Source organism: Hemibagrus wyckioides, linkage group LG28 (genome assembly GCF_019097595.1).
Source record: "Hemibagrus wyckioides isolate EC202008001 linkage group LG28, SWU_Hwy_1.0, whole genome shotgun sequence".
NCBI classification, from domain to species: Eukaryota; Metazoa; Chordata; class Actinopteri; order Siluriformes; family Bagridae; genus Hemibagrus; species Hemibagrus wyckioides.
This window is the reverse complement of record NC_080737.1, coordinates 9,438,935-9,451,952: the sequence shown is the minus strand read 5'-3', so window position 1 is coordinate 9,451,952 and position 13,018 is coordinate 9,438,935. Positions and strand designations below refer to the sequence as shown.

At 37.6% G+C, this 13,018-nt stretch overlaps 1 protein-coding gene across 2 annotated transcripts in view; it reads left to right on the top strand.

Annotated features, from left to right (window-relative positions):
- The first annotated feature begins 4,871 nt into the window (after nt 1-4,871).
- The window catches only part of hexb (hexosaminidase B (beta polypeptide)), a 15,920-nt gene continuing 7,773 nt past the window's right edge, over nt 4,872-13,018 (top strand). The window contains exons 1-8 of one of the 2 annotated variants that reach the window (XM_058383409.1): nt 4,872-5,175; nt 6,168-6,316; nt 7,260-7,325; nt 8,312-8,358; nt 8,460-8,570; nt 10,512-10,613; nt 11,869-12,001; nt 12,480-12,660. In XM_058383409.1, coding sequence (XP_058239392.1) covers nt 4,928-5,175; nt 6,168-6,316; nt 7,260-7,325; nt 8,312-8,358; nt 8,460-8,570; nt 10,512-10,613; nt 11,869-12,001; nt 12,480-12,660 — 1,037 coding nt within the window. In that variant the 5' untranslated portion in view covers nt 4,872-4,927. The remainder of the gene's footprint in view (nt 5,176-6,167; nt 6,317-7,259; nt 7,326-8,311; nt 8,359-8,459; nt 8,571-10,511; nt 10,614-11,868; nt 12,002-12,479; nt 12,661-13,018) is intronic. The other variant, XM_058383410.1, reaches the window with a different exon arrangement.

Sequence of the window (13,018 nt, the reverse complement as noted above, 5' to 3'; positions counted from 1 at the left end):
ATAAACACATCTCCTGAGTTATCGAATTAATGCTGTTTTAAACTTCTAACAGTGTAAGAGAAGGGAACATTTAGAGCAGGGTTATACAACCTAATCCACCCCAGAGCCAGAATCATTCCAACGTTACACAAGCAATGCAACCAAGCACGTATTTAATTACCTTGCCTCAGTCTTTACATGACTGATGAGTTTTAGTTGTATTCCTGCTCAGTTGTAATGAAAACCTGCAGCCACCCACTAGTTGCAGCTCAGTGTTGATTCATTTTATTTAAAGTGGAACAGCGCCCTCTGCTGGATATTATGTAAAAAATTATAGAAATAAATTCGATTGGTCTACCTATTTTGTGCCGTGTTTATTCAATTCATTTCAATTTAATTTAATTTGTATAGCGCTTTTAATAGTGGACATTGTCGCAAAGCAAATTTACAGGAATAAAATATTGAATAAAAATTACAAAGTTAAAAATGTTAATTATATTATTTTCCTAATAGCAAGGCTGAAGCAACAGTGGTGCGGAAACCCTCCCTCTCTGACGATATGCAGAAGAAACCTTGAGAGTGAACCCATCCTCATCTGGGAGACTCAAGAGAGTGTGGTTATAAATAATGTTCTTTTTATAACTGTATATAGTCAAGAATAGTGCAACCAGACGCTTTTGGGAATCTTAGAAGTATAAGCATCAGCATAATTTCTAAACGCTATAGATTTAACATAAATAATGTCCTGCTGAAGTCTTTGAATGTTAAGTAATGGAGACCCGAGCACAAAACTGATGGTAGCAGCAGTCCAAAGCCATCTTCATGGTCTCCAAGTGTTTCTATCCACAGCAAAAACCCATATATATCTCCAGGCTGTCCACATGGACCCATCCTCAGCAGAAGCAAGCACCTCGCTGTGATGTGATGAGACTTCAGCAAGAAGTAGGGCAGTTTGGAGATGCCAAACAGCCTTATACTTGCCTATCTGTGTGGCTTTGCATGTGTTTGTGCTGATCAGGCAATCAGTATAACGTTTTTTGTGCTTTCAATAATATTTATTTACTTTCTACTCCAGTCTATATGTTAATAAATCGCTCATAAATTACCAAGCATGTTCACAACACAGCTCTTTTAAATTTAGTGGAAGTGTATGTCATGAACAATCCATAAAAGGCAAAGCTTACAGTGAGCTGAGAATAATAAAATGGCAAATTAAATGGTAAATTATAACCTCCAAACATTGTACATAACTCTACCTTTACCTCCTTGTATATGGTGCTATTATTTTGTCCTAATTTTAGCTAGTCTTTTTTTGTCTTCATTTCTGCTTGCTTTCTTTATTATTAAATGACTGATAATGGTAAAAATATATAAAAAAATAAAAAAAATACAATTGTGTTTAAATTTGTGTATGCAGTTGAAAACTGCTTTACAAAATAACCTCTGCAGTAATTTGTGCCAGTTATACAATTTGATGACTATCAAGTGCAGTTCACTTAGTGAGTCTCCTTATTTATAAATTTACTCAAAGTCAAGGACTCACATAAAAAAGGAACAGTATCTTTTATGAGCATATGCTACTGTGAAAGGTTTATGAATTAAATGGTATGGTTGATGGAACACTTGCCTCAAACCTCTGACATTGGGGGGTTTGATTCCTGCCTCCATGCTGTGTATGTGGAGTTTGCATGTTCTTCCTGTGCTTGGAGGGTCTTCTCAGGGTACTCCTGTTTCCTCCCCCAGTCCAAAGACATGTGTCGTAGGCTGATTGGCATCTCTAACTTGTATGTAGTGTGTGAATGTGTGTGATTGTTCCCTGTACTGGTTAACACCCTGTCCAGGGTGTCCCCCACCTTGTGTCCTGAGTACCTTAGGATAGTCTTCTACTTCCCTCTGACCCTTTGTGGGATAAGCAATACAGAAAACGAATGTATGATTTGGATCCAGCTTGAGGTCCATTTTGCATAAAGCATGTCCTGGCAGCATCTCCAGATCCTTGCTGTCACATTGTGTTCTGTATCAGTGTGTATAGGCTGTGCTCAGCCCGAGTGGAGGTCTGATCAGCTGCTGCTGCAGCCACCACACCAACTGGAGTGCAGTAGACTTCAACGGTTTAAATAACACTGGCAATTTACAGGAACACTGAGTCTTAGTCAAAGGACAGAATCAAGGCATATTAAGATTAGTTCATCGAGGCTAACCAGACTGTTCTGAAGAACTGAGGCGAGGCTTGCTTGGAGGCTGAGTATAATCGTCTGAGTCATTACAGTTGAACCGCTTCATTCAGAGAGCGAATCATCAGACCAGTTCGGCTTAACAAACAGAGCACTGAAAAATTTCAGTATGGATTATAGTAGGGTGTGCTGTTTCAATTTCAGACCAGTCTCTTTTGTAAAATTTGTACATTACACATCTATTTGGTGAGAAATAAAACACAAAGGGGTGTGGTGTTAGAGGAAAATAATTGACTGAAGACTCATGTGATGAGGCTGATTAATTAATTTCCAACATGAAATCTTCTCTATCACTTAACCAAGGATCCATGCAGGAAGCGAAAGAAAACTCATAACCCCCAAAGCTGCCAAACTGTGTGCTTTGCAAAAGAATCATTATTATTATTATTATTATTATTATTATTATTATTATTATTATTATTATTATTATTATTATTATTATTATTATTATTATTATTTTAATGATTATCTTTTCTCCAAAACATAACCCTAGCAAAAGAGTAACATTTAGCTAATTCCATGTAGGCAACTATAACTGCTAAATGAATAAATAAATAAATAAATAAATAAATAAATAAATAAATAAATAAATAAATAAATAATTGTCACCAATAATTAATTTATGTGTCATATAAGTGTTGATAAGCTCTTATGATTAAATGTATGGCCCATTATCAAAATTTATATTATAAAACTGTTTAAAGCCCAACAAAACAATTCAGGAGCATTTATGAAACATCTTTTTGTACCTCATTTGGATCAAACTTGTTCTTTCAGTGCTTTTTGTACCTGCTGCTTAGTGTTATTGACACCAATGTAATAACATCTCTAAAAAAAATAATACAGAAACATAATTCATGCATAATTAATCACTTATAGTTAATATCACACAGGAAAAACAATATTTATGAATCCAATTAAATGTTCTGTATTACATAAAAATAAATATATATATGAAAATGTATAACCAAAACATTTTAGACAATTTCATGCTTCCAACTTTGTGGGAATAGTTTGGGGATGACTCTTTCCTGTTCCAACATGATTAGTCACTAGTGCACAAAGACATAAAGACATGGATGAGGGAGTTGGTGTGGAGGAACTTGACTGGCCTGCACAGTCCTGTCCTGACCTCAACCTGATAGAACACCTTTGCGATGAATTAGAGCGGAGACTGCGAGCCAGGCCAAAACTAGGATGTCTGCTTTACATGCACATGAATGTAATATGGAGTTGTCCTGCCCTTTGCAGCTATAACTGCTTCAACTCTTCTAGGTTTAGGAGTGTGTTTGTGGGATTTTTTGACCATTCCTCTAGAAGCGCATTTGTGAGGTCAGGCACTGATGTTGGACTAGAAGTCCAACTAGATGTTGGGCTTGCAGTCTCCACTCTAATTCATCCCAAAGGTGTTCTATCAGGTTGAGGTCAGGACTCTGTGAAGTTCCTCCACACCAAACTCACTCATCCATGTCTTTATGGACCTTGCTTTTTGCACTGGTATGCAGTCATTTTGGAACAGGAAGGGGTCATCCCCAAACTGTTCCCACAAAGTTGGGAGCATGAAATTGTCCAAAATGTCTAGGTATGCTGAAGCATTAAGAGTTCCTTTCACTGGAACTAAGTGGCCAAGGCCAACCCCTGACAGATAACACCTAAATTCAATGATTTGGAGGGGTGTGCAAAAACTTTTGGCAATATGGTGTAGCTATCACAATTTGGCCCTGGTCAAAGTCACTCCAATGGTTACATTTACCCGTTTTTCCTACTTCGAGCACATCAACTTTGAGAACTGACTGCTTTCTTGCTGGCTAATACATCCTGTGGTAGTTGTCAGAAGAGGAAATTGTAAACGATTACACTGACTCTTCTTGCGCACATTTCGTCTATCATCAGTTTGCAAACAATGTGGGTTTAGGAAGAGTTATGGAACTTCAAGCATGCTGAACAAAATGGTCAACTTATATCCGTCATGATGCAACATAAGAGGTTAGCTTTCTTCAAGTGTCAGACACTCAAAAATGGGCCATTATTTTGTCATTAAAGGTAATAATGCAGCTGCAACTGGAAAGGTTTCAGGATGTCATGCAGCTGTTTTAGCACCTGTAGTTTTCTTTGAGCCTCAGCCTCAGACAGATTATATCATTTGCATCCAACAATGGATAGCCAAACTGGGTATTATGGTGGTAGCAGGGATAATTATTGGAGGATTGCTGTTTTGCTGTGTTCTGCCTGTTTTTTATCAAGATTACTATCAAATCAGTGTCTGTAACGACAGAGACGGTGAAGATGATGTAGTTACACTGACTTCAATGGAGGTCAGACTAACTGATCTGGATGAAGATCCAATGTTTGACTTAAATCTGAAAGAGGATCCAGAAGCACCAGGATAAATGAAGCTGATGGGCCCTTCCTTTTTTTTACACACAATTTAATAAACTTATGCTGAGGTTATTGCTTAAACCGTTATGGTTTATCATGTTCTACATATTTTCCTGGTTATTTGTAAAAAAAAAAAAATTGTTTTCAATTGCCCGGCTTCGACTGTTGACCTCTCTAAGATGGCGGCGCGGGTGACAGTGTTTTTGTTTTGTCCCGACAGCGCCTTTTTCTATCCACGTGACACCGAGTATTCTGATTGGCTGTGCTCGGCTGCTATACAAACCTCCGGTCGCGTGCTTGAAGTCACTTGATTGTGTAGGAGCTCACAGAGTATTATGCGCGCGCTAACCATGCTAATCTTTGGCTCCCTGTTATTAACAGTTACCGTTTGTAACGGCTGGGTGTCTGATCGGTTTGGTGAGAGATATCAGGAGACGGACGACGTCTCGCTTTGGCCGCTGCCACAGAAATATCAGACGACTTCGAGTGCATTCAAACTCAGCGCTTCCAGTTTCCAAATCGTTCATGCTAAAGACTCGACCGCGGGTCCGAGCTGCAGTCTGCTCCAAAATGCCTTCCGCAGGTAACCTTACAATTATTTATTTAGCTATTTATTTACACATTTTTACCCCAATTTGTTGTTTCCCGAGTTAAACAGACCCTAACAAACGTAGATTTTCTGGCAAACAGGAAGTGCATTTTTAATAAGATATATTAGTCATATTTCTACTGCAGAAGCTTAACAGAAATCTGGATGTAGATATAAGTAGAGATATTTATTTATGAAATAAAATGCAAAACTCTCCGAGGGAATTTCTCCATGAGGAAGAAACTTTAAGAGGAAGTGGACTTACTCTAAGAAAAAAAAACACTACGCTTGTACAACTGTGTATATATATAATATATTCTTCAACTTCTGCTTCTATGCTTGTGAAACACTTTTGTGGATGGTCCTACATGGGAAAACTGAATGATATGCCTTTGTTAAAAATCATGCCTTTATTCACCTGAGTTCAGATCTGCTGCAATCACTGAAACTGTCTTTTCCTCATCCAAGGTTATGTTAGTCATGCTGTAGTTTGACTTGATAGCAGATGATTTTTAATCTCGCTATCCGTAAGGTTTATATCGTGTCAGGAAGGTTTTTCATTTGTCTTTCTTGTTAGGGATGTAAAAATGTACATACATTTTTTGGGGACTGTTTGTGGTTAAAAGCAAAATGCACTGAATAGGAACAGTTGCATCTTCCTTCAGCTGTCACCAATCTGAACTCCGAGCCATCTTCCACACATTTTGCACAGCTTAACTGTTACTTCTATTTCTGATCTTTAAATCTTGCACATTTGTCCTACTGTAAATAAGTTACAGTATTTTACTCGCTTGTCCCATTTTTATTATCGCTATTTGCGCTTGGAAGAAGTGAACTGCATTTCATTGGCTTTGTACAGCAACGAATAACAGTAAAGCTGATCTGCTCTGAATTTCGTGACTTTAAGTGTGTTTGGACTAGTAGTAGTCACATAATTCTAACTCATGTTAAGTAAGATTTTGTAAACGTCAGATTCTTTCTTTCAGATATTTTAAATACATCTTTGATTATGTGAAGAAGCACAATGCAGACCAAGAAAAAGTGTTGGACGCTGAGCTGACTGAGCTTCAGGTGCAGATCACATCTACTGACCCGGAGTGTGACGGCTATCCGAGTCTAAAAACAGATGAATCCTGTGAGTTCCCATTCTTCCTTCATGTCCTTTCACACAATGATCCATACTTTCTTTCTTTCTTTTCTTGACCTTGACTCAGATGCATTACATACATAACAAATAAACAGAATTGAGAATTGCAGGTTGAGACAGGGATTGTAGTCACAGTAATCCACTTCTGCTAATCCAAAGATCCAAAGACTTGACCATAATCCAATACATGACATCTGCTTAAGAGCTTTAACCATGTTTCCAGGTGCTTCTTTTAAAATATAAAAAAGGCATAGACAGGTAGGTTTATCATCATACTGATCTGACATCTTTAAAATGGTCTTTAAATTTGTTTTCTAGGTTTTGTGTAAAGGGTTAGAGCACCGTTAATTGGTTGTGTGATGTAAATACTCGTTCAGTGTTAAAAATTGTACCTACTTTACTAAAATGAGCTCAGACAGTATCTCACTTTTTTTCAACACTGTTTAACAGATTTATTTTTTTACTGAATTTTTTATTAAAACTTATTGATTTTGCTGAAGTTTTTTTTGTTGAATTCTCCTTCTTATTAGTCAGAAGGTGATTTGTATTCTGTAAACAGCAGCTTATTAGTGTTGATTTTACTTCAAATCTGCAGTAAAGACTTTGACTTGTATGGATTTACCTCGTAAACAGATTAAAAGTGTGTGATGATTGATGTGGTGTTCTGGGAGGAGATGTTAATTTAACATTTTTGGAAGGAGTCTCCAGTTTTAGTGTTCAAGGTAAAGCTGTTCCTTTATGTTTTCTGATATGGGGAAAGTCTTCAGGACTGAGGCCTTTGACTAAAGAGACTCTGTTGAGGGAACAAAGGTTTATAGGTTTGTTAAGGTATGTCATGGAGATTGCCCAAGATTAAATAATCGTGCTGGTTAATATTAATGGAGTTTTACACTTGTTTACATTTCAACCTCATTTCTGGTTTCGTGTTTAGATCAGCTTTCAGTGAACCAACCCACAGCTGTTCTGAAGGCCTCAAATGTGTGGGGAGCATTGAGAGGTAAGCTAATCTCTGGTACTTTTCAGTAAGTATTAACAAACAAATTGTTTTACCGTGTTATAAGATTAGTCAGGAGACTGTTGCGTTTCTGGGTATAGAGTATCGTGATGCTGTTTAGCTGTTTGTGAGTAGAGGATGGATATGAGCCCACCTGCGGAATGTGATTTGCATTCATGGAAATGTGTTAAAATGACTTGGTACCTTTTTTTAAAAGGATGTGAGAAATAAAAGGTCATTCCATGAAGTCTTTTTGATTATATTAGGATGGGGACGATGGCCCCTGCCTTACAATACACAAGATTACTGGGGATGGTACCACTTAGACCCAATGAAGGACTATAGTTAGGACTATAATTGCCCATTACAATTATCCAGTTGCTCTGTGTAAAAACAGACGCCTTTATCCAGAGAGACTTATAGACTTGCATTGATACTGCTTCACTAGGTCACAGGAGGGAGGCAATACGAAGAGCACACACACAGTTCAGAACTTCAGCAAGATAGACTTGACGTTGAAACTAGAATGAATCTCCTGCTTGTACAATTGCACTTTTTGACCACAGAGCTATAAAAGGGAAATGATCTCTTAATCGCTCTATCCAGTGTCGCTCGGATGAGGATGGGTTTCCTACAAGAGTTTAGATTTCCTCCTCATATTGGCTCAGGAGTTTATTTACTTACTTACTTACTTACTTACTTACTTACTTACTTACTTACTTATTTATTCATTCATTCATTCTTTCTGCATACAGACAGATGGAGGGTGATATTTATTGCATAAATTATACTTATTAATCAATTAAGATTTACAAAGATCTTCAGTTTTTAACAAAATTTGTTTCATATAATGTGATTCATGTATTCTTTGTGATGTATGTTCTTGGAGTGACTCTAGGATACAAACTTATCTTAAAGGCCATAGACTCTTTTTGTAATGGTACATTTTCTTGCACACATCATTTATGATTTTATATATGTTTTTTAAGGACTTGAGACCTTCAGCCAGCTGGTGTATGAAGATGATTATGGAGTTGTAAGTTTATTCTCCATGCATTCTCCATCCTATAGTTAATTTAATGATGATGAACTCAAAACGGTAAACAATTGTCCTTGTATAATATCTCTTTGCACCAGACTACAATCAATAAGACAGATGTGTCTGACTTCCCTCGCTTTGCTCATCGAGGCATCCTGCTGGACACATCTCGTCACTTCCTGCCACTCAAAGTCATTTTGGCCAATTTGGTAAGCTGAAGCTGTTGAACTCTGTGTGTAAACTGTGTGTGAGATGCTTGTGGCATTTTAAATGGTGGAATAAGATTATAATAATGTGACTTCTATAGTTATTATTAACTGCTCAAACGATCAATCATCCAGACTTGTTGTTCTGGTTTACATACAATGTAGTAGTATTAGGGAAGGGTAATTGCAGGAGGGAGGAGACTCTTTGGAGGCAAATTGGCTTTAAATATGTGTAGGTCAAGGGTATGCAAGAAAAAAGATATGTGCACATGTAGGACTGTAGTTGTATTGCATGTGCATGTTGTGTGTGTATACACGTCAGCATCCAGAACTAAACGGCTACATCCACCGCTATGTTCACACATGCAGCGATTTCATCACAGCAAGTCACCAGTCGCTGTACTAGGAAGTTGCAGGTAGCGATTCTGACTACTGGTTTCCATAGTAACAACATTTCTCAGTGGGTGGCACATCAAGCATTTCACATCAGTTTTCTTGTCTGAAATTCTGGATGGAGAGCATTTGGCTATCGTATCATGGGAGATAAAGGAAAAGCAGTATGTGTTCTTAGCCATGGATCGCTTGCGCTCTAAAGTTTTCTCTCCTATCGGTAGTCACTGTGCCAATCGCTTCATGTATGCATAAAGTTACACTTTTCTCAAAACATGCCCACATCTTGTCACCAACAGTCACTCATGTCACTGGGAGTCACCCGCTTTCATTGAAAATGAGCGGTCTCTGGTCGCTTTTTCTCTGTGAGCTGAGGTGTGTGAGAATGTAGCACAACTCTGGTGAAGGTTGACAAGTTAATTATATTTAATTAGCCATTGAATAAAGTAAAGTAAGGATAAACGAAGGTAATGTGCTGTCTTCCTAGTACAATGTTCATGTGCGCTCTAAGAATGAACTGAACTCACTTAAAGTGAAAAACATTTCTCCAGTGTTTTTCCAGATTGGAAAGTTCAGAGTGCCATCACAGCACTCATGAGATAACTCTGTATTAATCAGCTAGTCAGCTGGTGCTAGTTGGGACAAGCGGCTGTGTTTAAGTGTTGCTTTTACAACAGAAGTACAGATTATAGCCTGCAATAATTTAATCAGTGTAGTTCTACTTCACGTGTTCTCAATTCCAGTTTGCATTTCTATAATAGAGCACAATAGTGATGTTCATGCCTAGTGAGCAGTGGTGCTGTTATGTTCATTAATGTTTGGAGTAGATGAGGGCTGACGGACACTTTGAAAAAAACAATTCAAGGAACTAGTGATACTTGTGTATCTAGAAAATCACATGTCTACCATTATGACTCTCATGACCATATGATCTGGGTTTAGATGCATCATAAATAAACCAGACTAAAGTTTGAACCAAGCAAGATGTCAGGATTGCTTTCATTCTGCAGAGTCAGTGTTGTTGCCTGGCTACTGCTAGCTGTCAAACCAGCAAACAGCAAAGTTCAATTGGTGCAGTTATATAAGTATCTATATCTATAGCCAGATTTTTATGAAGCCCCTTTGTGACCCTAGCTGTTATTTTAGGTCTTGAGAAATGACAAATGGAAAAAAAAAGTCCCTCAAACTACGACTAGGCTAGTATCCAAAGAGAAGTATTTACTAGGTAAACTGCAAAATAAGCTGTACATCAGATTAAATGAGCCAGGACCTGGATTGGAGTCCACCTGTTTCGTAACTCTTTGCTAGAAGAAAATTAACAAAAAAGTCTGAAACTTGTAGAATTGAGAGATAAATGATCCAAACTGTGATGTCATGAAAACTTCCCTGGGAAACCGTAAGACCAACAAAGATTAGCTTATGGTCAGAAGCTATAGAAAGTATTATGTGTAAATAATCTGTGTTTACTGCAATATCTGAAGTTTTCAAATGCATGAGCTCTTACTGAAAAGTTTCTCACAAAATGTTTTGTGTAACCAAATGCTGTCTTTGTAGGAAGCCATGGCAATCAACAAGTTAAACGTTTTCCACTGGCACATTGTGGATGATCCATCCTTTCCCTTCTTCAGTCGGACCTTCCCTGACCTCAGTCAGCGCGTGAGTTGTTTTATACTGTCTTCTCCAAAAAGTGATTTGTTTCTCTTCCCTTTTTTTCCAATTTCATTTCTGTATGCTTATTTCTGATTTTTGAAATTGGCTCAATTCTTAAAGCTTGCTGTTTTCGTACACTGTATGGTCAAATTTTCAGGTTATGTTGTAGTGTGTTCTGGGGGAAAAAGACACCTTTACTCATTGCTTTAGTTGTAAGATGATTTTTTTTGCCAGAAAAGCAATCACACCACACGGCAATTGTGAAATGGAATACAAGGAGGGTGAAACAAAATCTATATTGCATTGCTCTTATCTCACAGTGTCTTTAGTGTTTTTTAAAATGAAGTGCTGTGTCAGAGGTGAATGTAATTACCATTTGGATTGCTTTTCACTTTCATCAGTATGTTGCAGTACTGTCATGCTGAAATGCAGTCTCCTCTCTAAGGACTGTGGTGTACTGGGAGGTGTTGGTTGTAATTAGAGATGGGCCTGAACATTTTATAATTATTACTGCAAAATAAGAGTTATTATGACTAAACTCAACATGGAGCTCGTAGGAGACATGTCATCCAATTTCACTGATGGTTTTGCTTCAGAAAACACAGCAACGTATTCAACAATAATGTGACACAGCCTACATGTGACGGTTAATTTATCACCTAATTAATTACTCAGAAAAGCAGGTTTAGCAAGACCTATTGCGAATGATGGACTGGGACACCACATGAGATTATATGAAAGCAATTATATATGATTATATGATTGCTTTCTGGGGTTTTGCAACAACAGCTTCATTCACTTTTCTATAATTTGTTTACTTCAGTAGAGAAAATTGCATCAAATGCACTTGCCATAGTTAACTAAAGATAACTAAATCTATGTGTAACTGAAGCCACACTTTAATTGCTTCAACTACTGTACTAATAATGTAGCATTTTATTAGTTTGCTTTCCAGTTATAAAAAATCAAAAGTTGGATAAAAAAAAATTTGCTCCTCTTATTCTTTCGGCTGCTGTCCTGGATGTAGCGGGTAGGTGAAAATATATTAACAGTTCTGTAGCCTTGGTTAATAATAACAGTAGTTGCAGTAGCCCCTCTCTCCCTCTGTGGGCCCAAAGTCCTGTTTCTCTACATGTCAGTTCTTTATTTCCTTTGGGTTGTGTTTCTTGTCAGTATCATTCCATATTCTAGTTCTTTTCATTATAGCTGCAATGAGGATAGTGTGTACTACTTGCACATTTATGTTCTGTGTTACCAAAAGGGAGCCTTTCATCCGTACACACATGTGTACACACCGGCTGATGTGAAAATGGTGATCGAGTTTGCTCGTATGCGAGGGATTCGAGTCATTGCCGAGTTAGACACTCCAGGCCACACCCAGTCATGGGGGAAAGGTCAGTGACAAGTCATGTGAGCTACAGTTGGTGTACTATTGTTTTTTCATTCATGTCTATATTATCTATATCTATCTGTGTGTGTGCCTTGTGTGTTTAACAGTCTGTTCATGTAGTTGTTAGTTTCCTTTAGGAAGTGGTTTAACTTAGTCACATGGTGGTTCTCAAACAATACTCATGTAACTTTCCTACATGCAAAGGCAAATGTGGCTTTGAACCAGATAGACATGCTTGATTAGCCTACAGCACAATTAATTTTCTATAGCCAACATATTTGGAAATTGTTTCCCAAATGCTTCCAGTGTAATTTTCTGATAATTAAATGCATCAAGTATTTTGTCATTCACACCGAATTGATTACAAATATAGGAAACTGGATAAATATTTTATGGATGCACAAAATTTTAAACCGGTGGCTTGTATAAGTCAAAATGATACTAGAAATTAATTGCTCTGATGCGTCTTCATCTTTGTGTAGGTCAGGCGAATCTTTTGACCCCATGCTACGCAGGCAGCACTCCTTCAGGTACCTTCGGTCCTGTGAACCCCATCCTCAACTCCACGTACGAGTTTATGACCAGCTTCTTTAAGGAAATCAGCAGTGTCTTCCCTGACGCTTATGTCCACCTTGGGGGTGACGAGGTCGATTTCTCCTGCTGGTGAGAGGAGATTTTTGCTCTTCACTAACTTGGTGATTCCAAATGGATGATTTACACCAAATATGGCGCAAGAAAGTTATAACAGAGGTGGAAAAGATGACACTTCAGTAGAAGTTGATTAGTGATGTCATTAAGTTGTACTCTCTTTTGAATGTTCAGTTGTCTTGTGTTCTGTTGCTTAATTTCTGTGAAAGATTTGCATAAAAATGTGAAAAACTGTCCTGGACAAAAAAACAAATTATTGAATGTTTTGAATTCTGAGATACTGTAACTCTTGTTTTTTTTTGTTCCTACCATCGAAGCAGAACCATCTGAGTACTTTTAAGTCGTTTTTAAATTGCCTGCGATGTGATTTCTT